The sequence below is a fragment of the Crocodylus siamensis genome, chromosome 13 (genome assembly GCF_052110815.1).
Source record: "Crocodylus siamensis isolate JL-2025a chromosome 13, ASM5211081v1, whole genome shotgun sequence".
Classification (NCBI taxonomy): Eukaryota; Metazoa; Chordata; order Crocodylia; family Crocodylidae; genus Crocodylus; species Crocodylus siamensis.
In genome coordinates, this window is record NC_143407.1 from 26,680,873 (window position 1) to 26,708,205 (window position 27,333).

Consider the following 27,333-nt stretch of genomic DNA (forward strand, 5'->3'; position numbering starts at 1 on the left):
AATGTGGACTTGCTGATTGCCAGTGTGGACTTACGCAGGTGTCTCTTTTAATTGTAGAGGAGAAGGAGAAAACACAGGTGCAAATATTTATTTTAACCGTAACGAATCATCGCGGGCCAGATTCTCCAAAGGGAAGTCTTTTTCATGCTGAGGCCTCTGCACGTTGATACTTCTGTCCACACGTATTACGCCTGCAGTTGATTATACAACCACTAACTGAATTTTTTTGGGTGCAGAAATTGCTCTTAAGCCCATATAAAATTCACTCGTGGAGGTAAAGTTGCCCCTTGGCTGCATCTTCCCTGCTTCCCCCAATTTAAGAATATTGATCTAAAACAATTAACTACTGAAAACCTTAGCAATCCTGTTGTTGTAATTCATGGATCTAAAATTAACTACCGCTTATAAACTGTTGCATCTTTTTTATTCCCTTGGCACATATCAGTTGTCCTATGAAATGTGAATTGGTTGACAGATTTTGGACACCATTGAGACCCTCCGTTGACTTCTTTCAGGCCTTTTAGGTAGCTCAAGGAGGCTGAGAGATGGCTGTTACGCTCTTCCCACAGTGCAACTTCTGTGTTTTTTTCCCCTGGCTGGAATCACCACTGTGATAGAGGGTGGGGTAGAGTTAGAGAGGTGGCTGAGCATTTGCATGTTGTTTAACAAGGTTTTTTGGGTAAATGTGATATCTTTTATTAGACCAACTAACTAGCTTTTGGCTACAACCAACAACCCCAATGCATGTCATTTGTGAATTCACTGCAATTTAAAACAGCCGCTTGTTAAAACCAATGGATGTCTTTCTGTTGGATCTAGCACTACAGTAGGCATTGGGCCAGACCAGTTTTCCTAATGTCTCTCGTAAGGTTGGGTTGTGAGCACAGACAGCTAATTACTCAGGTCACCTTGAAATTGTTTGCGTGAAGCTGGGAAAATGGTTCCTTGGGGATGCCTGCTCTGGAAGGCTGGTGTTGTGCAAGCAGAAAGTATTGGTGGCTAACTGATCTTAGGCTGAAGGATTTTTAGACTTTGAAAAATTGATTTTTGTGTGTGTAAAGTCTGAAAATCCAGGTAGACTGGAAGAACAGCCTGTAACATGATCGCATGAATAGCTAATGTAAAAACATGACCCGAAGAACAGAGTGTAGCAAAATGGAAACAGGAGAGAATGAAGGGCACTCCATGCGGGACAGCAGGAGAGGGAAATGATGCTCTTGGGGATACGGCACAGAAACATGAGGAAACGGATCCGAGTTGTAATCGCAGTGCTGCAGCTGCATCCTCTGGGACCAGGAAAAGTCATCAACCTCTTTGTGCCTCACCTCATCCATAAAAATGAGGAATCTATGCCTATCAGCTCAACAGGCCTTATGAGAATGAATTAGTCTGGAAACAGTTTGGGATCCTCAGATCCACTGGAAGCAAGCAAAAGAGCATTGTTATTAAGAAATCGTAAGTTTGCTTCTTCTGCCAAATGTCGTCTTTAACTCTGTATAGTAAGAATTAAGGTTGCATAAGTTACCAGTGACTTGGCTAGCTCCTAAAATCAGTTCACCCTGTACCAGCTCATGTTCGGAGAACTCTTGCTGCCACCCAGAGATGATGAAGAAATGCTGTCTTGGCTCCATCGTTTTGTGTGCAGATGATTCGCTTGCTGTTTGAGTCTTATCCAAGGTCCTTGCAGAAGTCTTCTCACGGACTACTTCCATATGGAAAGCCTGCAAACTGTGTAAAGTGCTGTGTGTTACCTATTTAGTTACTGTTGCCCGGTCAAGTTGTTCATACTAGTTTTATCCCTGTGCTATCTGAGTTTCTCATGCTTTCAATGAAAAACTGTTTTTAAACTGTCCTGTTATTGCTTCAAAGAAAAGAAAAAAGAGCTCCTCAGCAGATTCGCACAAAAAGAAAAGGATCCACATTCTTGTGTGAAATAATATTACAAGTCACACAGGACAAGTAGTAGGTGAAAACTGCATCATAATGCATACTCCTAGTGGGGCCAAATTTAGGTTGCACAGGTAACCTTTAGTTGGGAATTCCCTGTTTTTCAGTGCTGGGCTTTTGCTTCTAATCATTTTTGGTGCAGCTAGTATTTTAGCAGGGTTCAGAAATGGTAGGGAGAACTTTGAGCCCTCTTCTAGTAAGTGCATTAGTAACACACGGAAAAAATAGAGTCCCGCTCCTGAAGCGCCCATAGTTTCAAAAAAAACAATTTACGGCGGATCAATGAGACAGTAGCTGAAAACAAGCGACTTGGGTTAAAGAATAAAGGAGCAATCATCTATTATAGACCAAGTCAAACTTCTTTGGTGCATGCTAACTGATGCCGTAAGTTCAGTTTTCAGTTTGTATATTAGGTGGGGTTAAGGCTGTTTGTATTTGCCTGCAGGCAGTTGCACAGATCTCTTTCCCGATGCCGGATTGCAGTCAGCACATCTCATTTAAAATCCATTCTTGACATGCAGCCTCAACGCTTTCGCTCGCCGGACACCGAGATGTTCCTTCAGACGGGATGGAGCTTTTAATTGAATCCTAATTACATCACTCATGCCGTGAACTTTTGCAAAGTGGTACATTTTTAACTAGAAAAAGCTTTCATTATTTATGAGCCATGATACTAATTTAGCCACAGTGAGTTTCTCCATACTCCGTGACGCGCGTACCGTGTGATACAGTGGTGCAATGGCACTGTCCTGATTGCTCTTTTGATTCTTCTGTGTTGTACCAAGATGCTTATGAACGAGCACAAAAAAAAAAGTTGATGCTCTAGACCTTTTGCCTTTTCGCTGGAAAAATCACTGTTCGGCAGGGTTGTTGATCATGGATTCTTTTGGCCCAATATGTTAATACTTAACTGTGTTGGAAACTTAAAACAACAACGCTAAGACCCGCTGTTTACATACAGCGCTCTTCCCTGAAGCTCTCAAACACTGTATAAATATTTAGTTAAGACTTAGCCTCTCCAAAGTAGGCACATGCTGTTCCCATTTCACAGATGGTTAGGCAGAGACTTGGTCACATAAGTTAGTGTCAACAGCAGACACAGCACCCAGGAGTGCTGAGCGTGTGTCCCAACCTCCCTTCCGCTAACAGGGATGTCACCGGGTGATCGTAGCGTATCACCAGAGGCCTCTTAGTGGTTCATAGCAGCTAAAAACTGAAGGAACGGGGCAAATGCCTGGTTTGATAAGATCCACTTTTATTACCCAACAGAAGTGGCAACATGCTGCATGTTGAGCAGACTCTTTCCCCTTGCATTAAAGAGCTTGGTGCTGTATTTCATAAGGTCTCTGCAGCCTCTAGCTACCTAAGAGCTTTTCTCCCTAGTAAAGAAGAAGTTCTTGTTGCACTAATTTTAAATTATTGATATAGTTTAACAGCTGCTTCCCTGAGATGCCCAGCACAAAAGGTTGGTTTATCAAGATGTAAAGCTGGAGCACAAAGGCAGTGGGACTTCTGCTGGCTGCTCTGCTGAGAGCCACTTAGGAGGGTGCTCGTGTAGAAATGCATTAGATTATGGTTAAGCAGCTTATGGACATAAAAACACATTAGAACTTTACAGCACTCTATAAATTACAGTTTTGCGGCATTCACTGCCACAATGTTAGGTAATTACATTCATTAATCTACTACTAAGAGCACATAAAGTTGCCTCCCAAATGGTACTGGATGTGTACTGACTCAGCTGGGGATTGTATCGAGAAGGACCAACCCCCCCCCCTTCCTATTATGCAATGTTCAGAAGCTTTTTAATTTTACAATGCTGTGCAGCCATCCAGACTTTCCAACATATTGTTCTAAACATTTAGGATCCACAACGGAAACATTTCCCATCATCTTATCTCAAGCAGTTCCAAGCTTTTCTTATAAACTGTAGTTGTATACAGAGTTACTACAGTAATTCAGCATGGAGGGGAGTTCTCTATCATCTTCCCGCTGTTGATCTGTCTGTGCCCTGAAGCCAGTGTCATTCTTGTCAATGTTGTTGGCCCAGGCAATTTAACTTTATATTGTGTAGAAACTTAGTATCTCTACTGCTGTCCAGCGGAGGGTCCTGGAATTCATGTTACTGCTGTATGCTGCTTTGAGACAGATCCTCAGTTGGCATGAACTGGAGTAATGCCACTAGCCTAGTCTGAGCATCTTGGTCAATGCAGGGGGAATATTAGTCCTGCTGAATCTGCATTTTTTTCTTTTGTTTTCGTGTGCCTCCATTCAAAATCCTGATTCAGCCTTTTGGGGGCCTGATTGTATGCTGTTGAGAAGAACAGGAGCCAGATTATACTCTTCACTATTTTTTTTGTATAGTTTTTATATGTATCATCCCTTGTTGCCCCCCCTCTCTCCATCCCCCACAGTCTCTTACAAACCTCCCTTATGTCTCTCATCAACTTAGCTTCATTGTGAGGGTAGCATATTGGAGGCTTATGTGTTGCCCAGGTTATCCTCTGTCCCTTATTTTAATACAGCCTATCACCGTATTTACCTATTAAGCATGCATTTGGGACTAACATTTATGGAAATCAGTGAAGCAGTTTCCACTGCCCTAAATGACCCGCGGAGTGAAGAATATGTTCTCGTGTGAAAACCAAGTAACAGAAGCAGATTACTCAGCTCGTTCTGTGGGATTTTTGAGAGATCCTCCATCTCACTGTCTTGGTCAATCATATTTTAACGATCAAAAGAACAACAAAAAGAAAGAAGTATGCAGGAAGGAACTTATACCCTTGAACGGACCTAGACCTCCCTAATAAACTCTGTCCCTCTAAAGACCGAATCTGGTCCGCGGTTTGTTTGCAGGATTAGCCAGCAGAAGGACGTCTAAAAAGTAAGCTTACAAAAACCGAACAGGGGATGGAGAAAATGGCCTGTTGTTTGGTTCTCTCTGGCGCTCTGTATATGTGCGCTTCAGTTTTTGGTTTCCTTTTACATCTGGATCATCTTTACGTGTGTTAAGAAGGAAAAAAGCCATGAAAGTGGAGTATTAGGAAGGAACTGCTGACTATTATATACTACATGAGACAAAGTGACAGATGCTTAATCATACTGCAGTCTTCAGTTAAAGGCATCCATCTATTTGCTAAATAGATGTAGTTTCAATGACACTGAAGCACTCCAGTTTCCAGGGAATTTCTTTGTCATTACTGACAAATCCATTATCCTGACCATTAAATTAATATAACAGAGCCTGTAGCAATACCGCTTGACAGAGGTGAGTTCCTGATGCCACAGTAAACCCTTCAGTCCCACAATCAGTGTGGTTCAGTGGGGAGGCCCAACTTGGCTGTTAAAAGATATTTTCAATTATTCTTTATTGTTCTGATCTCATTGCATCAGTGGCACTGGGAATTTGTACTGCTCCAGTGTAGGCTGTACACATATCCGTGAGCTACATCTATGTATGGAACATACTTAGGAGTAGCTACAAAAATCATATCCCAGTGTTTTGGCCTTTTTTCAAAGACTATAACAATAGTGGAAGCTGTAGAAGAGCCTGAATAGGAATGGAAAATATTCTCTTTGAAGCAAAAAAAAAAAAAAGAAAGAAAAAGAAAAGGGAAAAAAAAAAAGCCCCTTCAAGGCTTAGATCTTGGTCTGTGCTCTAGCTACTCGGTGTTTTACCATTGACTGTGCGGCTCAAAGCAACTTTAAAAAGGCAGCCTGCATGGCTGGCATGTGAATCGTGGGCCGGAACGAAGGCGAGTTGCTGTAGCATTCCCTGCTCCCTACAGAGCCCCCCTACCCATATACACTGAAATACCCTACAGCCAGCCCTGCTCTACTTTGGGGAACCTAGTGGTTACAGAGCTTCATTGTGAATAAAAGAGAAGAAAAGTCGCCTTGTCTTCCACCCGAGAATTGCATTTTGCCCATTGAGAAGGCTGAGAGAAGAGGGGTCTTGTGGTTAAAACGCTGAACTGGGATAAGGAGATCTGGGTTCAGTTTTTCTGATGAAAGTTTCCCGTGAGACCTTGTTTGCCCATATATAAAACAGGGCCTGTGTCTTATTTGTGTCCCCAGTGCCTAGCACAGTGGGACATGGTTAGAGCCTTTAGCTTAAGAATATTTCTTGACTCCAGGTTCACTCTGCTTCTTGTGCAGTCTGAAGACACAGACTCGTCATCTGGGAAGGGCCGTGGGATTTCTTAGGTCAGAGATCTTTAGTGCAGCGTAGACATGGCCACCTGGTTACACACGGGAGTGAATTCTCTAGGCGTGGGCTTGCTGCTGCATGCCGCACACTCGCTCCTAGGAGCTGTGTTCTTGGTTAATCGGGGCTTAACGCTATTTCCAGGTTACCCCGTGATGGATTTTGGACCTGACGGGTATGTGACCTGATTTACCATTTTGGCCACATTGTGTGTAACCACCTTTTCCCCTACTGAAAAGCACAGGGGTCTGGAACAGGGGAACGAGGCGCTGATGTCTGGGTTAGAGCTGCAGTTAATGCTATGGCCTCAGACTGCTGAAGTGAAACTTAAGAGTCTGCACTTACAAGCCCTCAAGTCTGTTTAAGCTGTTTGCACTGAGCTGACTTGGACTCGGATCCTGCAGCCTTCTGCGTGGTGAGTTGCTTCATTGGCTTCGATGGAAACAACTTGTGAGCACGAGCGCCACAAATGCGCTCTCGGCTTTTGTCTGCGCGGACGTACGAAGAGAGCTGCCATCTGGGAGCCTGAGCTGTCCAGTGATGTGCGGCGTATTTTCATAACGTTGCATTTGCCTGTTCTCTATCGCTAGAGCCTGCGCCTAGGTAGTATTTGGGCTGCATCCTTCCTTCTCTCTGGTTTTCTCCCCTGTTAGGGTGGTAAGAGCTAAGCTTTCCCGTGAAATCCGGTGCGTGTTTCCCCTTCTGTGGTCACGTCAACAAATCAGCAATCGTGCTCTGTAAGGGGAAAGGTTTTCTCCCCGTGCCTGGGTAGACTGGGCTGGGGCCGCACTGCCAGCGAGCAGTGAAAAGGGAAGGAGAGCGAGTGACGGTGAATCAGGACAGCAGTGGCTGAAACAGAGATAAATTAGGGTCCTGCTGAAGATTGTCAGGACAGAAGAACATTGTCAGAGTTGGACATTTGGTTGGCTTTCACATGCAGATCCTAATCTGGTCCTTGCCCTTCTGACAAAACAGCTGCCGTTTTGGGTTAGCATCAGAGCGGCTGGAGCCGGGAGATTGCCAAAGCTGCCGTATTACTAATGCCATCTGTGTGATGTGATGCAGTGTGAATGTTTTGTGTAAAACATACAGACAAAATAGTAACGATGGTTTCTCTCGCTTCATCCTGAAGCATCCCCTTGAACCTCTTATCCCCCTTTTCTCTCCCTCTCAGAAATCACATGCTATTGAGAGTTTTGCTACTGCGTTTTGGCTTCACTGTTTTAACTGCATGATGGTATTGACAGAAAATTTAACGGCCATTTATGTGTATTGACTATAGGTTCACTGGTTGCCCTTGTTCCATGCTGTGCTGTTGCTTTGCTAGTCGTGTAGCTGTTCTGGTCCACTTACTAGATATGGAGATTTCCTTTTTCTAGACAGGACTGGTAGTAATTTCTGCGGTGGAAGCCTATTGGGAACGACTTCAGTTTAGCTTCTGAGGATTTGTTTTTTGGGGCAGCTCATGCTGGGCTAATTTCAGGGTTACATGTTCCTTGATATCTGTTCTATCCACAAGTGAAATTATAATGAGGTAATGCAGTGCTCAAGCGGCAGTTTCTTAAAAGCAGTAGAAGCAAAATTGGCTCAGTACTTATTGGCAAATTAGTGTTTCTAAAGGCGTCCCTTTGCTTGTTCTTTTCTAGGACTGTAAGAAATAAGATTTCATGTAATGCATCTGGGATTGGATTACTGGATTGCATTTTGCAAAGTGCGCTGGGGATAGCTGAGCCTGTTTAGGAACTAGCTAAGCCCCTCTGAGTCGGTAATATTTCAAGACAGTCAGTGATTTTTGTGTGTGTGTGTGTGTGTGGTTTGGGGTGGTTTATTTCTTGGGTCGTTATATTTTTTCCGTTACCCATTGATGTATTTTATTGGGGTTATTGAGCTCTTACTGAGCCAGCAGAGGAGCTGGATGTTGATGGATCTACGTTGTACACCTGCTTTATTCACAGGGCACTTTCTTGTAGGGACTCCACGCTTTGAGTCCTCCCTGTCTTTTGGGCAGGCATTGCCTCTTACAGATATCTCTCTTTATAGCAACTAGCACAACGGAGCCTCAGTTTGATTGAGATTTTTTTTAAGTTAAATTGTGATACAAATATCAACAAAGAGCTAACCAGCTGCAGCTGGTAGACTGAGCCCGATCTCATATATTGTGGAAGCCACCTATACCAGTTACCGTTTCAAACATCTCTGTGATCGTATCTTTTTGTGGTGCAACCAGAAGCTGTGATTTGATGCCTTAAAAATGTCATCTGAGCGATGTTTAATAGCACGTTTCTCTCAGAATGTAAGACTGAGGCCTTGCATCCAATTATCTGTGTTTACTGATTTGTTTCTACAGCAAGCAGTTTATCATCTGAGGCTTTGACTTCTGTGTTGCTTGTTTGGGAAGCAAAAGCCTCGAGGCTGGCTTGGTTGCTGAATATTACCAATAATTCTTGTTGTCTGATCGGATCAGCTGAATTGGAATATTGCAACACTTCAGGTCGCAAGAAATTTTAAGGGTGTGTTTTAACGGGTGCTTTTACCAGGGCCAAAGTTTTAGTTGCTGCTTTCTTCTCCCTCCTTTATCACTCTTTCTGCTGGCTGTCCGGAGTTTTAAGCAAAAACAGGCCCAAAGCCAGAGCGTGCAAACAGTGGTAAATGCTCTCGGTGACTGCTGATAAGAGTCTTACGATGCGTTTAGGTTGGAGAAACTCAGTTTCCCTTTCTGCTCTTTTGCTGTATTTTTCTGAACAAGGGGTAAAAGTCAGACTCCTCCTCGGAGAGCACATCAGCATCCTTTTCTATTTAAAAATGAAACAAAACTGCCGATTCACAAGACCTGAGCAGACAGGTGGGTCTGAAAGACTGCAGATGCCATTTTATGGATCTCGCTCTTTCTGGCAGAATTGTTTTTTTATAGTCACATAAGAGTATTTTGATTATTATACTTAAACTAACAGCGAGATGACCCTCTAAGTGTTATGAAACAGAGGTCTTCACTTCTCTGGAATAGGTTTTGAATTTAAGACTCCAGCTTCATCTTACACTGGCTGTACAGGTGGATCGAAGTAAAAAGAAAAAAAGAAGTGTGGCTCTGATACCAGATTTTGAAACTTTCTCTCCAAAGTTTGCCTGAGTTTTGTGCTAGTCCCACATCTAGTTGTGAAGCCAGCAGCATGGTGGAGCGTTGCTCATGTTTTAATGGTGCGAGGATTTGACTATTTAAAAATCACTAACCAAAACCTGTAATATAATGCGGCTTTCTATCTTACAGTGAGCCTTAGGTACCTGGACTACATGGGACCCAAGGAATACACATGATATATGTTCTGTATTAATTACTCTGCCAAGAAAATGGGTTTGTAGTACTACTTCGCATTTACTAACTGTATCCACCTCGCCCCTGAATATAGAACTGACGGAGGAGCTCGAATGCTTTTGCTTTTCTCATGGAGGAAGAAATAATGGTTTTAGAGGAGACTATTAATGCTCTCAGCAAAATCTTCGCAGCTTATGTTTTTACATTACAGTCATTTTCTCAAGTCAGACATCCCTGCTGCCTGCTAAGTAAACACACAGAAAGCATAGATTATGAGTTAAGAGTATCGACAGCATTTCAAGTACTATCAGAGAACATTTAATTCAGTTTAATTTTGTGATAAATCTCATGTTTAATCCTCTGGTTGCTCTGTAATCATGTCTCTATTGATCTTTTCTGAATGACTGCATGCAGTTTAATAAACTTTGCCATTAAGCCAAGGCTTCGAAAGGGGGGAGATTGATTCCAGTATCAAGTCTGATAGACCCAATAAGTACCTAAACATCATTAAATCTGTCCGTGTAAAACATTTGCGTTGAGATCAAGGTGAAAGAGTAGCGATGAGCATGCTGCTTATTAGGGAGGGAGTTTGCAATTGGAAAGTCTGAGAATGTCAAAGGCTCCTCAAAATCGGCAGCAGATCTTCTTGGTTGATTCGCGCTGACGTCTCCTTTCATTTCTTATTTCTCAAGTCAGCCTTTCATCCTGTGGCATGGCTGCCTTCTCTCCCTCTCTTCCCAGCTGTAATTACAGGATCTAATTTATTCCATCTTTTCACTCCAGGCATGTGTTTTGCTCAGGTTTCTGAGGTCATTTTCCACTTAAGCTCCAGCCTCCCGGTTCTACCATATTTTAAACGTGCGCGTTTTGGATGTCTTTTCACTTCTGCACCCGCACTATATGGGACAACTTATCAGGAAGGGGTTATTTCGTTGCAAATTAAATTAAAGCGTTTCAAGTAAACTCCTAAAGAGGCATGAGGCACTTAAAGCAGAGGGCCTGGGCATTAAGTCTTGGCCTTGCAAACTTAACTATGCCGGTGAGCCCTTTTATTGAATTCAGCTGAATGACTTCACCAGAGGCGTAATGGGAGGGGAGACTGGAGGGGTGTTGCCCCTTCCTCCCCAACCTTAAGCCAAAGGGAAGATCAGCGGTGCTGTCACAAGCCCAGCTTTCAAACTGGTTTGAAGGGGGCAGCTAAATTCCCAGAGTTTAAACTGTTGTCCCCCCATCCCCCAACCCTACTCGACCCTGCCGTTTCACAGGTGCAAAAGGAAAGGGTATGTTGAGCCGCTGGTTTGAGATGGACACAGGAGCCCATTGCATGGTGAGGTGAAGACGGGGAGAAACTGGCTGTCGGGAAAGGGATGGAGGGGCAGTGGGTGGTAGATGTAGGGAGGGGGTCGCCGGATGACATTGCTTAACTTTGGGCGCATCTACACTACTGCTGTCTAATTAGCTCCGCAGTGAAGCGTCACGTGGTACTATTAGGCCGGAGTAAACTAACCACCTCTGCCGTAGGTTACTTCTTCCGGATGCAAGTAGTAACTGCCCACGGCAGATTTATTTACTCTGCTTCAATGCATGTGTAGATGCCAGCAGGGCTGTGTGGGGCACAAGGCTGTGTCAGTGCCAGCTAGCCCTAAGTAGTTACTCCAGAGTTTCTGGTTACCCCCTGGAGTAACTAGGAACAATAGCCACAAATTGATGGAGAGCAGATTTAGGTTGGGGGTTAGAAAGAACTTCTTCACGGTGAGGGCTGCCAGAATCTGGAACGGGCTCCCAAGGGAGGTAGTGCTTTCTCCTGCCCTGGGGGTTTTCAAGGGGAGACTGGACAAGCATCTAGCTGGGGTCATCTGACCCCAGTGCTCTTTTCTGCCCGGGACAGGGGGTCGGACTCGATGACCTACCGAGATCCCTTCTGACCCTAACATCTATGAATCAATGAAGCGTCATTGTGCCCCAGCCAGCCTCTCCGTAGCACTTTGAGCCAGGTCAGAGCATCCCCAAACTGACTCCCAGGGGCCCCCTGCCATCTGGGGCTGTGCCACCCCAGCTCAACATGCTGCAGTCCTGGGCATGCATGTAAACACTGCAGGAGCAATGAATTCCAGTGCAAAGTGTGCCAGAATTTGTGTTGCATTAATATTCACCTGTAGACGCACCCTTTATCATCTACTTTAAGGCTGAGGCAGATTTTTACAGAGAGATTGCAGATATAATGCTCTCTTAAAGAGGAATGGCTGCAAATTCAGTCTGGCATATGATAGCAAAAGACTGGAATGCCCTCAGTATTGTTCAGGTAGTATTATTCACAAATTTTGTAACTCCCTGTGAGCATGCAGTTGGCACTGGAAAAACCTCTCGACTTGAGATGCTTTGTTTTGCAACTGTAAACCCACTCACTATGCAGCTCTCAAAGTTAAATTTTTAGTTTCTAAGTGGTTGCCAGCATGAAAAATTACAGAAGTCGTTCTTAGAGCCACTGAGCAGGCCTAAACACTACCATTTCATTAAAAAAAAAAAAAAAAAAAAGATTTCCTGCTCACTGAGCTTTAAAAAAAAAAAAAGTTGGATCTTTGTACTATGTAAGAAGTTACATTTCCAGCAGTTGAATCGCCTTTTTCCCCTTCTTCCTTTATAACCCAGTGGTTTTTAGAAATTCGGTACCATGTAACAAAGCCAAACCAAAGCTCTGGTTTTCTTATATATCCCTGTTGTTTTCTGTTCCTTTTCACTGAGGATTCCCCATCTTAAATAATAGTTGGGCATGAGATGATCACGTTTACCCTTTTAATAGCTGCTTTGTAAGCTCTGCAATTTTTTGGCTGTTTGTAGGACTTGAAGCGTCAGTTGAAAGGAAACTGAAAGGCATGTATTGTCTGAGGTTTATGGTGCCCTTGCAGAATTGAAGGGGATAGGGGAGAAGGCCAAAGATTGCACATGAAGTGCATTACATCCCTAGTGTAGACACTTATCCTTGCAAAACATGACCACCAGTGGAGAATTCCTCCACGTACAAGATCACATCTCGTGGCAGCTTTGTAATGATGTGTCAGTAACTGTAAAGGGATGCAAGACCATAATCTAGTTACCTGTAGTGAAGGCTAGGCTGTACTATTGGGTGGTTCTCCTCCAGGGGCCCAAGGCAGCTGGTGGGATTGGCTAGAGATCAGCATCATGCAGAATTCAGTTCAGTGTCACTGCATTGTAAGCACCAAATTCACTTTCAAAGCCTTTTTTCCTTACTGGGGGGAAGTGTAAATCTGGAAAATGCCAGAATACCGTACACTTCTATTTTGGTGATTTTCCCAAATAAATATTTCTGTCTTTTATAATTATACAGCATGAGTCCCAGAGAGAGTTGTCTTTTCCAAATGGGATATGGAATTACTTTTTAATTGCACAGAGATTCTGATCCCGTTCCTAATGAAGCATGTTATGAAGCTCTCATTGGCTTCAGTGATGCAAGACTCTGGTCATATTTGGGCATGCAGTTTCTCTCCCTCTCTCCTCTGTTATTTTCTGTTTATTGTACTTTCACTTAAAAGTATGTTCATCAGTCTTTTATATGAGTGTGGATGACCCACAAAAAAGAAAACAGTAAAGTCAGATGGCTTCAAGAGAAACAAAAATTCAGAAGGAGTTTGCAGGAGTAGGAGCTTGAAGCCAAAATGCCCAAATGCAGCGTTTTTAATATGTCTGCTTCACTCTTGACCCAAGACAGGGGAGAGATTTGAAAATAATTCAGGTTTCTTTTTTTTTTTTTTTTTTAAGTAGTTACTCTATTTCTATACCATTATCTGCCTCTGCTATAATGGGTGTAGTCATTGCAAGTATCCATCCAAGGAGCTGGACAACATGGATAAAATATGCCCTTCTGTCTACCCTCTCTGCCTGTCACAGGGAGTGATTTTTTTTTCCCCCCACTTTGAGTGTATGGGCGTGCTTCACTTTCTGAAGTATAAAGTAGATTTTGGGGACACTTCTGTTTCAGTCCTCCCTTTCATATTTAACTAGTGCTGATTGGTATGTTGATAGCTCTAAGTCCTATTCTGAATGTCTGTATTTAAAGGGAGGAAGCAAATCTTTACGAGAGTCGTCTTTCCTTGAAGTTCATATGGAGCAAGGCTAACACTGCATAGACGGAAAGCTTGCAGCCTTATCTTTGCTCTAATTAATGCAGCTGTCCAGAGTGTCCTTGAGGATTCCCTTCTGATGAGAGTAAAGGAGGCCTAGATTTGTGTCCCTTCTCTTCTAAATCTGTCTCTTGGTTAAATTTCCCCATTCAAGTTCCCTCCTTGTGGCTCCTTGCATTTAAGCCTTGGAGATCAGATTTTCTGCTTTGTCGTACTGTCCTCTTGAAAAGTATTGAGGCAAGAAAGTTACCCATTTTTAAAGGTGGTTTATTTTTATTTGTATTTTTTTCCCCCCCAGTGGGCCACATTTTTGGCGGCAGAAGCTGGTTATGCGAATGCTTTGGTCTTGTAAGTTGCTATAACATTTTTCCTACGAGACGAGGAGGAGCTCCTGCCTTGACTTACAAATCCCTAACGATGTTTACAAACAAGGAATGCTGTGCTAGCTAATAGTGCCAGTTTGAGGGCCCTGGAGGTTGAAGTCATTTGTTAAGCCTTTGAATGGGAATAGAAAGGGTAATAGATGTCTGAGCTCACGTACACCTTCTGCCTATTCCAGACTTAATTTAGGAGGGGAACATTAAGATTCATTGGCCCACTCAGTCCTTGGCCTTCCTGCAGGACTGCCAGTGAGAGTGTCATTTGTTATATCCTGAGAAGACCTTTAGTACGAACCATGCCTTTCCCCAACCTTTCTATGAGAGAGCTCCCCTTGCTATGAAAGGTTGGGGAAAGGCATGGTTCATACTGAGCCCAAATACCCAGCTTGGTGGCAGATTTGGCCATCTTCAAGAGCCCGCTGGAGAAGACTACAGGCCTCTGGGCTCTTTAGAGGACAGCCGAAATAAAGGAACAACGTGGGGGGTGTGGGGAGGGGGGGTAAAAGAGGAAGGAACTGCAACAGGTCTGCAGAAATGGGAGGAAGAAAGCAACTAAGGGGCATAGGGAAAGGAGAAGAAAGTATTCATCAAAGGATTTGGAAAGTCAAAGAGTAAAAGAGGAAGGAAGGAACAGTTGCCTATGAGTAGGAATTGATCAATGGAGATTCCCTCTCTGGTTTTTTTCCGTGTCCTTGCAAAAGCCTTACATTGTGAAATGCCTTTCATTCCAACCTCGAAAGAAAACTTAAAATACAATATCTACAAAATAAGAAATTCCAAAAGAAGTTGGAAACCTCACGTAATGAAAGCCTGGGCGTTTTTGGCTGAAACGAGCGGGTATGTCAAAACAAATGGTTCTTATTTCAAGTTGTTGTTGCTCATTTACAAAAATGCTTGTTTGCAGTCTTTTTCGTGTGGATTCTTACTATGGGAGCACTGTGCTCTGCAGGGGGAAAGGTTCGGTGGGTCAGAAACGGGTCAAGAGGCTCTCAGTAAAATCGGAGCTTTTTTTTTTTTTTTTTTTTTTTTTTTGGTAAGAGTTCAGGAGTCCACATGAAATGTTTGTTTGTTTGTATCTTCTGGCCAGAAGTGGATGCATTTCAGTGATGGATGAAATCATCCCTGCGTGCGATTTAAATTCATACGTTCTTTTTGGGTGCCATTGGAACACCAGGTGCTGTATATAAATCGTTACCATAATTATGCACCTAGCGCGTCGCAGTACAGGAGTCTGAGTCTCCTTTTCCTAGGAGCGGCTAAATGCTCCCTTCCCTTTCTTCCTCCTCTATAATCATAATTGAGCAGCAAGAAAGAGCAGCAATACTCTTTCTTTTGGCATGAGGATTTAAAGCAGGCATCTCTGGGGACTTTTCCTCTCCACACCCCTTTTCTTTTCCTTTTCATTCCTCAAACAAAGAAAACAAACACTCGGTGAAGATGTGGCTGTGCCGCTCACATGGCGTATCGAGCACATCTAGCGCTGTGAAATAAACATACTTCCATAGGGAATCTAGTTCTCGTTGCTCCAAGAGCTACACTTTGCATGCAGGCTTAGAGGTGCCAATAATGTCAAGTGGTTTAGATGAAGCATCATGTTACTGATACACTCCTGTCACGCGAGAACCATTCAGAATCAGAATCCAGACTCGGCCCACACTTGCATATCCGTGAGCAGACAGGGTCAGAGCCACAGATGGTACAACTTGGCACGGTGTCGTTACAAACCCTTTATTGTCTATAGTGTTTCCTATGACGTGTTTTCCCCAAATGCTTTATAATGCTAAATAATGAAGGTGCAGAAGGGGGAGGAAGAAAGCAACTAAGGGGCATAGGAAAGGGAGCAGAAAGTATTCATCAAAGGATTTGGAAAGCCTGGAGGAATTTGTGAAGTGCAGAGAGAGATTTGTGTTGACCTGTAGTCAGTAGGCTAGATCTAAAGTATTTGTGTTGGCATTCAAAACGGCATACCTAAGTAAAGAAGGCGGAGGGGAACAGCTTGAGTGAGAGGGGAAGAGTGTCCACCCAGGCCTGCAGGAAAAAAAGGGGAAGTTGAGGAAATATCCCAAACAGCTGTAAAGGCACTGTTATGAGCTCCACAGTATCTCTGAGCGAAGGTCCAGCACTGGGAGGCAGGCAGAAGAGCTCTGTTGATTTAGGGCTTTATTTTTTTTCTGCCTGCTGGCAGGAGCACAGAACAAGTCTTTGACTAAATTAGCCTGAACAAAATCATCTGTGCATTTCTGTCCTTGAGTCTCGCTGACAGCCTTGTGCCTTGCCTGCCCCACAGAACCGGGTAGCTCCAAGTAAATGGTTCGCTGGCTGCAGGGTCCGAGCTTGACATTTCCTTCTTGACAGCAACCTCACCAGCGTGTTTCTGCTCCTTCTGCTTATTTGGTCTTCAACAACTCACAAAGGCCATTCGCCGTCCTCAGTGACTCTAGGACAGGGCTTTGGGAAGGAAGAGAAGATGGGGCATGTAATCAGTTAGTGGTTGTTTGTAAATGGATCAAGACTGAGAAAAGATCAATCGCTTTGATATCTATCCATCCACCCACCCAATAAACATCAGTGGCATATTAGTTTGTTTTCTTTGCTTTGATGGAGTACATTTTGCATGACATTTTGTAAACCCCTCTTTAGGTTTTAGATGCAGGCTTATTGTGTATAGCACTTGTAGGGGTAGGTGACTATTGCAAAAATTATTCACAAATGTCCATTACAGTGTTAAAAGGAAGTTGTGTCAGTTGTCTTAGCCCATTCCAATGCCTGCTTTCTTTGGAGGTTTTTATGATTTAAGTTCTGCTGTCAAGACGGGTTGTGTAAAGGCAAATTTTAATCTCTGGTGCAGCAATTTCATTTGAAGTATGCCTTCTATGAGAGTTCAGGTCAGAACCCTGATTACCTTCCCGATTCAATAGGTGACTCCTATTTAACCAAATACTTAAATGTGTGTTTAAGTCCTGTTGGCTTCAGTGAGACTAAAGCCTGTGTCTAACTGTTTATCTTAACTGGATCATGATGCGATGCTTTTATTCTGCCAAGAAGCAGAAACAATATCATGTAGCCCGTGTAACTAATCACAAACAGCCCAGATCTGATTTTGAACAGCAAGCTGTAGAAAACGGTCAGAAACAATAACACGAGAATTCAAACATGGAATACATTTGGAAAAGTCCTGATCCACGCATGGGGGTTTGTTGACGAAAATATGCATTGCACGTTCTTTTCCTGTTTCTAGTATGATGGTAATAAATTACATTTTGTAAAGGCTATATATAAAATAGTTGTTAGCATACCATCTGAATGCATAGTACAGTTCCAGGACATAATTGTCATCCGTATGTTCCTTAACCAGGTCCGGGGAGCACACACGTCAGAATATCCTACGGTGACCGAGGTAAGCAGCAGTAGGTTTCAGAAAATCTGTCTCATCATAGGACCGACAAATGTATGTTATAGGCAGGGCTGTTAGCACCACTTGTTAAGGTTGCCAAACACACCCCGGACCAGGATTGTCTGTTTTAGTTGCATATAACTTTGCTGAATTGTTAGCGTTTAGGTAGAACTTTTCACTCTGGTGCAACTACTTCACGCTCGGTTCCTTCTGGAAGATTTTGGCCCGAGCGAGTGAGCCGCTTCTGAGAAGGGCATTGAGGAAAACGCATTGATTTGCTCAGTTGAAAAAATTCTGGTAACTTTGTTTTTGTAAACCTTTGGGCTGCCCATACACATGCTGAGTGGTTAGGGGCAAGGGGACACGTTCATTTTAATTAGAGCGATTCCCGGACAGCCGCTCTAATTAAAGCAGCTCGCCATCAGGTGTTTTAAGCCCCCCACATTTCAAAACGGCCAGAGGGATGCTTTAACTAAAGCTCACTCGGCAAGGTTTAATTAAAGCACCCCCTGCAACCATTTTGAAATGGGGGGGCTTAATACACATGACGATGAGGCTACGCTGGAGCGTTCTCATAAGAACGTGGAGCAGACTCAACAAATTGAGTCTAATTAAAACGTGTTGGAGCACATATATACGTGTTGGAGCACCTTTGCTTTCCGTATGCTTTGGAGAAGGGATCTGAACTTTTGGAGCATGTAGCTTTTGTGTTAGGGATGGGCTTTTTGCCGTCGATGTGAAAAGCCTTCTGAATTTTGCAAAAAAAATTGCAATTTGGGCACGCTCAGTAGAGACTAAATTGAACTGCTCAGTTTTGTCCAGTGTGCCAGTGGGTTCCTGCTTGAGGCTTGGGTGTCCCCTGTCAGGTCTGAGTCTAGGTGCCTAAACCGACAGCAGAGCTCCTGTGCTCTTGGTGACTACTCTGTTGGAGCTGGATTGCGAGAACGAGAAGTCCTCTGATTCCGGTTCGCTAGGGAGAAAAGCAGGTCTGGATGGGGGACAAGGAGCATGGAAATGGTATAACAAACTTGGGACTGAAGATGGTAGGGTGAGAGAGGAAAAACTGGCTGGGAGTAGAAGGAAACTGGGAACTGTTATAAGGGAAGATATGGGGGGAGGTTTTGATATAAAACTAGTGAAGTCAATGAGTGTATGTATAAAACTAGTGAAGCCAAGTTGATGAGAGTTGTGCTTGAGTATGTAAATGGCTATGTAATGCTAATTGTTCTTAAACATCAGGCCTAGGTGCTTCACCTTAGGCTCTCCAAACACCAACTAATTCTGACCATAAAGTTTCTGTGCGTCTCTTCCACATCTGTGAAATGGGGATAATAAACACCCTTCATCTCAAAAGGGCATTGTGAAAACAAGTTCATTAATATTTGTGTGGCACTTGGATGTCATGCTGATAAGCTATAGAGAAAAACCCATGAGGAAATTAATAATTCTGTAGTGCTTGAATAGAATGCAAGTAAATAAGTCATGGGTCTACACTTCGAACAAAGAGAAAATGCCTTCCACTCCATGTGCTTTGGAAATAATAGTGTATGAAAATGTAATTAAAGATTGTATCGCAATGCATAAGTGCAAGGACGTTGCATTCGTAACCTTAATTCTGGCATTTCCTAACTTCTGAGTACTTGACTTGCCAACCTTAACAGCATTCTTGTACTGTAGTCTTTTGTGTGTAATTAAATCAGTGGCACCCAAATAGGCACCTCTTGTTTATCAGCGGTATTGTGAGCAAATGATTTTTGGGATGAGAAATCGGAGCAATCTTCCCCACTACAGAAGCTGTTTATAAAGCATATCTCCAGCAGACAGCAAGTTGCTGTTCTATTGTTTTCTGCCTTCATCTGTAATCACCACACAGGGTCTCGCAGGCGGATTCAGTGTTTCATCTTCAGTTTGTTGCCCAGCCTCTCTTTCATAGCGCCGAACCGCTTGGCTTTGTTTTTCAAAGGACACGCGGGAGGCACTGGATAGTAATTTCATAAAGACAAAGCAAACAAATCACGCTTTTCTGAAAACTGTCTAGTAACTCGAAATGGTTTTGGTTAGTGGGTCTGCTAACACGGTCAGCACGGTTGCATTTTCTCCCGCTCCCAGATTGGTAACATCATGTCATTTCCAGAGTTGAAGAAGCCTTTCCTCTTTTTGCATTGCCCCTGCTGGCCTATCTCGTGTTGACACTTAGATGTTTCCAAATCCTTCTGTTTCAGCATAAAACGGCTCTAAGTTCATTTAGGCTAGTCTATCAGGAGGCGCACGGAGGACTCTCAAAACCATTTCATGCTACTTTCGGATTTTGGCAGATTCCAGGGACTAGTCGGTGCATCATGCTCAGGCCTTCGAGTCCTGCTGCTCTTGCCAAAACCGAAGTGGTGAATTGCTAAGCAGAACTAAGAGCGGCACTGAAACCTTAGGACATTTTCCACCCATGAACTCTAGGAACTCTTACAAGACAGCGCGCACACTGTGGTGTTGTTTTTTTAAACATTTTCTTTAAGCCAGGCTGCCAAGATCCAGTAACAACTTCCGTAGCCATCAAACTGGAATTGTTAACGTTGTCTGGGTGTAGTGACGTGGTTTGTACGGCTGTTTGCTAGTGTGCCTGTTGTCTGGTTAGATTACAAGGTAACGACACAGAGTGCGTGCTGCTAGCTGCGCTGTCGTAGTTCTGGGTCTCGGCCGTATAGTCTAGGCAGCCACATTTTTTGGAAATCGCGCCGAATAACCAGTTGTCTCGTGTCGGTGTTGTTTGCCTCTGTAGCCTCTCCTGCATGCTTGCATGTAACTATTGCCAGGTCCAAAACACTTACCAGTAGTGCCCTACTGCATTCAAGAGGGCTGCCTGCCGATTTCATGGGCAGAACGTGGCGTCCAGCAGCTCTTTTGTAAGTGCAGTACCCCTCCCCCCATGCCTCTGATTGGCGAAGGGGCCCCAGAGGCCCCACCCCTCCCCACTAATTGGCTCTGAGGGCTGCCTATCATACAGCCCCACCCGTTACCACTGATGGCTGCAAGGGCGGTCTGTCATGACCCCACCCCTTGCCTCTGGTTGGCAGAGGAGGCAGAGCCACATGATGGGTCGCCCTCCCAGCCAATCAGCGGCAAGGGGTGGGGGTAGCAGCCATCTTTCTGGCAGTCCTTGGAGCAGGCAGCACTCCTTCCCCCTTCACCACCACCCTTGGTGGGCTGCCACAGTGCCCTAAGAACTGCTGGCTCCTTCTGGGGAGCCAACATTTTATTTTCAGTAAGTTTTCTGGTGCATTTTGGTGCAAACTCACAATTTCCGTAGTTCCCTGTTTATCGACTCCCGCGTGAGGGGTTGAGGACGTTCAGGCTCTCACAAGACGAGGTTCACAATCTGTGAGTAAATCTGAGTTCAGGTTCCAACTACGCACGTTGGAACAAGCGTGAACGTATTTTCTAAATGGCATTAAAAGAACAACTCAACCCTAACATTTTCCCTGAACCCTAGTATTTTATGGAAAAAAACGCATAGTTGTTTCAATTTTTCCCACCTTAGGAAAAAAAAAAGATTTCTTGAAATGTGCTGCACTGTGGGGTTTTTTTCCTTCTCTCATCTCCTATGTCCAGGCAGAAATCTTAATATTAATTGGATCTGAGATGATTGTGTTGTCACCCAGCAGACTTCAGCAGCTGCCTGCTTGCTAATGTCACGGCAGGAGTCCATACAGCATGGGCAGCTCTCCTCTGCTAAGGCACGCATAGAGGGACTGAGTTGATTAATGTGCCTGATAGAAATAAAACAAATGGATTTTTTTTTTTATTATTATATGGTACACTCATAAATATTAATGCACATTTTGTATTGAATTGCATGTAATTACATATTTATACATTTTTGAGGCACCTTCCTGATACACTTAGGGCACTTAGTGATGAAAGATACTTTTGAATAAGATGGTTTTAAACCAAGTGTAATATGCTTGTATTATTTATTTAATATTGCCAGAGTTTGTGCGCGAGGAGGAGATAAACAACAAGATAAAAATGCAGTGTTCACTGGATCTGCTGTGTAATTTGAATCGATGCCATATGTACCTGTCAAAAATAATACCTGACACTACGTACTAGTGAATCTCTTTTATCTTCTCTAAATCTTGTCTAGGAACTTGTACAGAAGCTGTCACCGTAATGTCATCATAGTTTATTATTCTTATGATAGTGGTGCCAACAGGCCACGAATAAGGGTGTTGCTGGTGTAATCTGCTTTTTCAAAGTAGAACAGAAATACCGTCTACTAGAGGTGCACCGATACATTGGTCCATATTGTATCAGCACTGATAAAAGGAAAATTGACATTATTGGCAATCGGGTTTTTGGGCTGATGAGGCTGATAATGCCGCATGCACGTGTGCAGCCGCAGCATGCATGTACCTGGCCAGCCTGGCAGCTTGCAAAGCAGTGTTTGGCTGTTAAGTGTATTGGGGGAGAGGGGATGAGGAAAGAAGGGGTGGGGGGGCAGATTGAGACCCCTGCAGTGAGAGAGTGGGACTGGGGCAGGTGCTGCCCAGCGGAGGCAGAGAGCAGCCCACTGTGTGCCCTCTTGGGGGAACCGTGAGGGGCGTGTGCCCCCTGGATCTGTGTGCAGAGCGAGGGCGGGCTGCCGCGGAGGCTGGGAGCAGCGCTGGGCTCTTCCTGGCAGGGGGGTTGGGCCAGGATTGCACTTGGAGCGGGCGGCAGCGGTGCTGTGAGGTGGGGCTATGGGGGGGCTACAGTGAGGTGGGGTTATGGGGGGTGCACATAGCACCAGGATCCACCTCCCTCCCGATGTCCCCCTGGAAAAGCCTCTCTCAGCTCCATCTCGCTCGCAGCCCTGCCCACACCCCAGCTCTACTCCCTCCTTCACTGCCGTGGATCTCCATGTGTCCCATCTCCACCATGCTCCTTCCTTCCCCCCACGACCAACGGATTTACCAAAATTGGCCAGAAAGTTCTTCCTCCTCAACATCCCTCAAGGGATTTAAAGTAGTGTTAACCCCGGAAGTGGGTAATGAGCGATTTTGACAGGGCAGCTATTTGGCAGGGGAGCTATTCTTTCTCCCAGCTTCTCTTGTCCTTCTCGTTTACTTGGCCTTGTCTAGAAATTGAAGAGAGCACGGCAAGGAAAGGGTGGAGGTGTGCATCTTTCTGCCTTGTCCTCTGATGGCTGTGTCTGAAGGGACCATATAATATTGTTCAAATGTTGGAGGCCCATGGAGAGACTGCTCCAGTGGAGCCCCAGGTGTACCGCACATCAGTGCCCTGTTAACTTAACCCTGTTCAGCCTCTTTCTCTTCTCTACAGTAGCTTTAAAAATAGGAACACCAGAACTATTGTAGCAGAACTCAGCCAGTGATCTATGTAATCTGTTCGGAGTATCTTAGATGCGTTTGGGAGAGAGAAGGATAAATACATATCATATCTGGTCCTTTGTGCAGAACTGTGCTGTATAGGGTGGGGGAAATGATCCCTGAGCAGTTTATGCCCTCAAGCATGAGGACTGACAGGCTGTGTAATTTTTATCCTACCTTGGTGCAAAACGCACGGTTCACATGCGTTTAATCTCTCTCCTCCCCCCTCCCATCGTACTGCACTGTTTTGCTCAATTGCATCCTGCATCAATCTGTTCTGCAGATGGAGAACAGTAATAATTTGCTTTTCTAACAGCCAACTCTTGGTTCTATTGCAAGTAGCGGGAGTTTTTACCATTGATTTCAATGCAGTAGAGTTTTGCCCACAGCCATTGGTTATGCATCCAGTAGAGGGAGAGCCAGAGATGAGCAGATATTTGTTTTGGAAGAACTTGGGTTTTGAACTTTTTTGCGCCAAGGCCTGTACATTTTCTCCTAAGCCAGTCCACCAAATGGGATGCAAGGTCAGCTTTAAGATCTTTGTAATTCCAGGCTGCGTATATGAGTTGTTTCCTTTTCTCTTTCTAACTGTGAGCAGAGTGGTTATTTTGGGGGAATCTCTCTCTCCTTCTAGTCTCCCTCTCGGAGAATTTGTTCAGTCAGCTGAAAAACCCCAGAAGTCGCTTGCCTCTGTCAAATATTGGCTATGCCATGTATTTGTCCCAAAGGCTTGGAGTGGCCAGGACGTTGCACGTGGAAGGTACCAAACAGTCATGGAACTCAACATAACTTTCAGCAAGACTTGAATTTGGGGTGTGATATAAAAAGTTAACCCAGCTGTGCGCACACTATCCTGGGGGATTTGGGTCCATCCAAGGGCAGTCATTAATAGTAATAGAAATTAGTCATTTCTAAATGGAAATATTTGCCTCTTTAGACACTTTATAAGCATTTGGAATTCTGCCATTGCTGCATTCAGGTCCTTCGGCACAGGAATGTTTCTGTAGAAGCTTTCTAGTCATTAAGGGAGTATTTTTCCTAAAATTCCCTCCTGCCCACTTCACAAAGCTTTGGAATTTATACCAGGCCCTTTTAAACGGTTACAAGGCATCCATGGTGAGGCTGTGACCCAACGAAATCCCTGGGTAAAAGTATAAGAGAACTGGTATAATGGGCTGTTTGTAATCTGGTAATTTTAAGGATGAATTGAAGAAAAATGGTAATGTTAATGGTAAAATACCATCTGTTTTTGGTGAGAACAGATGCAGTGTGCATTTCTTTGCAGTTGTTGTCTAGTTTTGAAGCATTGCATTGTTTTCCAATTTATTTCCACAATGTATAACCACAAGTTCCTGAGCTCGGTGCTTGACATGTTAGATGAAGTTCCCTGTTTGTTGAGTGGTGGTTCTGCAGCTGATCTTAGTCATTCCTTCTGAGCTTAAAACCTGTGGGTTGTAGTCTCACTTGGTACAAATTTCTCATAATGGTTTTGCATATGTTACTAAAATGGATTGAGCAGTGCTAATTTACCCACCCTAATTTGGCCTTGTGACTCGATGAGTATTATCTACCAATATAAGAGGAGGACATGGGAATTCTTGTCACCCATTTCCCAGATGGATGAAACTGGGATTTTAGCAGTTTAAGTGAATAGCAGAGGTAGGAAGAGACTTTGAGTCCCTGCTCTCAATCCCCTTCTCTAATGATTGCAAAATGCTCCATCTCCTTGCAGTACCATTGATTGAACATTGATTGCCTTGACTTTAACCCTCTTACTGGTTTTGGTTATCAATTGAGGTAACTGCTGTAGTTTAAATAAACATTTGGAGGAGGGGCTATTAACTAAAAGCAAGTTGACGTTGGGATAGTCACTAATCTAAGTCGTATGAATTTGGCTTCCTTCTTGCACATCTCTGTAGCATACTGGACAGCAAGATGCTGTATCCTAAGGGCCTGTCCTAGTTCATTGTATTGGAAACAATCCTGCACAAAGGCAATGAGCTAGTTTTCAGCATTAAAATATAATCTTTCTTAGTCTGTACCAATAATAACCAGTAATTCTGTTTTTATTCTCCTGCCCTCCCCCCATGCGCAGAAGGATGTAGCACTGAAGCCTCAGGAACGCGTGGAGAAGCGTCAGAACCCTCTCGCCAAGAAGAAACGGGAAGCACTTACCAACGGGCTGTCGTTCCACCCAAAAAAGAACAGACTTCACCACCACCAGTACAGCTCGGATCGAGAAAATGATCGTAATCTTTGCCAGCACCTTGGGAAAAGGAAGAAACTACCGAAGGGCATCAGACAGGTGGGAGATGAGTTATGTGATGGGGGGAATGGGGGCAGTGCTGGATACCCACGTATCTGGCACAGAACTTGAAGCCGCTTGCTTGATCTGGGGAGTTTTCCTTTTTTGTTTCGATTCCTGCCTAGCTTGACTGTGGGGCAACTAGCTGCTATAGGCTTTGTTAATGCCTGGTCTTGGGGCAGGTAAATTGAGCGGGTATGTACGTTGAAAACAGGAGGAAGGAGGGACCTGTGCAAGGACGCCAGGTGCGAGTGCGTAGAGGCTAGAAGTTCTTTCCTTGGATTGCAGAGCCATGCTTGAGCTGGCTATGAGACTAACTGGGCAATGGGCTTAATGTCTCAATGTTAAGACGACGGCTTTCCCAGCATTGCTATGCGGTGGAGCTGCGCTTTCACTGTCCTTTTTAAACGTGTATAAAGAAGTATCAGACTCTCTTCAAAAACTTAAGGGCAAAGTGTGAGAGTGGAGAAAGGAGTTAGCTGCTAATCGAGACAATTGGAACGGGAGCACTCGTTACTGTACAAGAAGCTTGTTTGTAAAACATCTGCAGTACCAGCACGGTCTTTTTTGGGTGCCTAATCCCCGGGCCCCTAGATGAGAACCTTGCACCTGGCCCATGCTGTTGTTTTCTAGCCACGGTAGTTGCAGTGCATAGGTGAGCAAATGGATGAGCGTATGGGATCGGGGACTATGGTGTTTGAGCCTGGCCACCTTGGTACATAATTCGGGAATCGGTACCAAAATAACTAGTGATTTCTCTGCCAGTTAAGGTACGGAAAAAGTAGCCTCACTTTCAAAGGTTTTGCGAGAAGAAAAAATCGATATATCCTTTGCATTTATTTCTGTTGTACATGGCAAAACTAACCCTTTGGAGACATGGACAGCTTATGTGCACATTCGGCAGCCAAGGTTAGGTGGGGGAAAAAAAAGAGTTGAGGATGGCCTAAATGTGTGTGGCAAATCCATAGAATCATTTCTTCTTTTGGGGAGGGTTGTTTTACTTATTTCTGGTTTTGTTTTTTTAAATAAATTTTTCATGGAAACAGTTTGTTCAGTAAATAAATTGTCATCTGCTGTGGGCAACCCAAACATTTCAGAAGAGAGAGCCTGAAAGAAAAAAACAGGTGTGGATAAAAGTGAGATGGGATTAATTTTTGCATTGGTGTCAGCTGAAGGCAATGCCAAGAGTAAACCGAGGACATTGAATGACAAGCACATGGGCTTTTTATTAAACTTTAATAAACAGGGTTGTAAAAGTAGGCACCCAAATTGTTTCTGCTGTTATGTTGAAAGCAAAAGTCTTTCTAGAAAGAACAGCGATTGCAAGGTGGTTCAGCTTAGAAAATAGCTTGAAAAGTGTCCTTCCATATGCACTGATTCTGTGATCTCTTCTGATTGTCTTATTTTTATTATAAAAGGGTGGTAAGCCATCTTTAAGAAATGCAGTGCAACAATTGTGTTATGCTCCAGTACTGTTATCTAGACATTGAATGGGTGATTTCTGCAATGTATCTGTCTGCAAAAGCTGAGCAGTCGGTCGTGGGGAATTAACTGTGTGTTTGAGTCAAGGGATTGAAAAGTAGGAGAAGCTGCTGTGTTTCTTTGACTGTTTTCTAGGCTTACGCACTAATTTCTTCGAACCGTATTTAAGCATGTCTGCTTTGTGCAGTTAAACTTGACTTGTTGCACCATTTGATTCCCATGATGTAATATGCTGTCAGATGAAAGCTTTTCTACTCGGTGCTTAAGTAATAAAGGATTCGGCCTGACTGCTGATGGAGGTTATTTGTGAGGTGGTGTTTTTAAGAATAAATATACGCTAACTTGGAAGGTATTGAGTTGAAAAATGTCATGGAAGAAAATGGTTTCCCTTTTAGCTGGTAAATTGGAGCACTCTGCTTAATTCCAGAGGGATAAGACTGAGAGAAGATTTCCTGAAGAGAAATAAAATACCCTCCCAAATATAAATTAATAAGTGTGATTTGGGTACATCTCCTTAGGTAAAAACATTGTCTCGTGAGAGGTGTAGGTGCTGACAGATCCAAGCAATTCTGGCACTTAAACTGAGAAAGAGATGTTATGGAAAAGACCGTAAAGCTTATTTGAGAAGACATACTCAGAGCTATTATGTGCAGTATTTATGGAAAGCATTCGCTCCTTTTTCTCCCTTCCTTTTAACCCAGATAGTAAAGATCCTGTAGAAACCAGAATTAAAGTTTGCACAAGCAGTTTTCCTGTAATATATATATATATATATATAGATAGATAGATATCTATATATATCCTTT

The 27,333-nt window shown here is 43.8% G+C and overlaps 1 protein-coding gene across 15 annotated transcripts in view; it reads left to right on the top strand.

Annotated features, from left to right (window-relative positions):
- Positions 1-27,333, top strand: part of AUTS2 (activator of transcription and developmental regulator AUTS2) — a 980,474-nt gene that overhangs the window by 228,661 nt on the left and 724,480 nt on the right. For 9 of the 15 annotated variants that reach the window (XM_090024889.1, XM_090024895.1, XM_090024898.1 and 6 more), the window contains exons 2-3: positions 17,339-17,380; positions 24,836-25,045. In XM_090024889.1, the coding sequence (XP_089881015.1) occupies positions 17,339-17,380; positions 24,836-25,045 (252 nt within the window). Of the gene's footprint in view, positions 1-17,338; positions 17,381-24,835; positions 25,046-27,333 lie in introns of those variants that run through there. The other 6 variants (XM_090024897.1, XM_090024894.1, XM_090024900.1 and 3 more) reach the window with 2 other exon arrangements.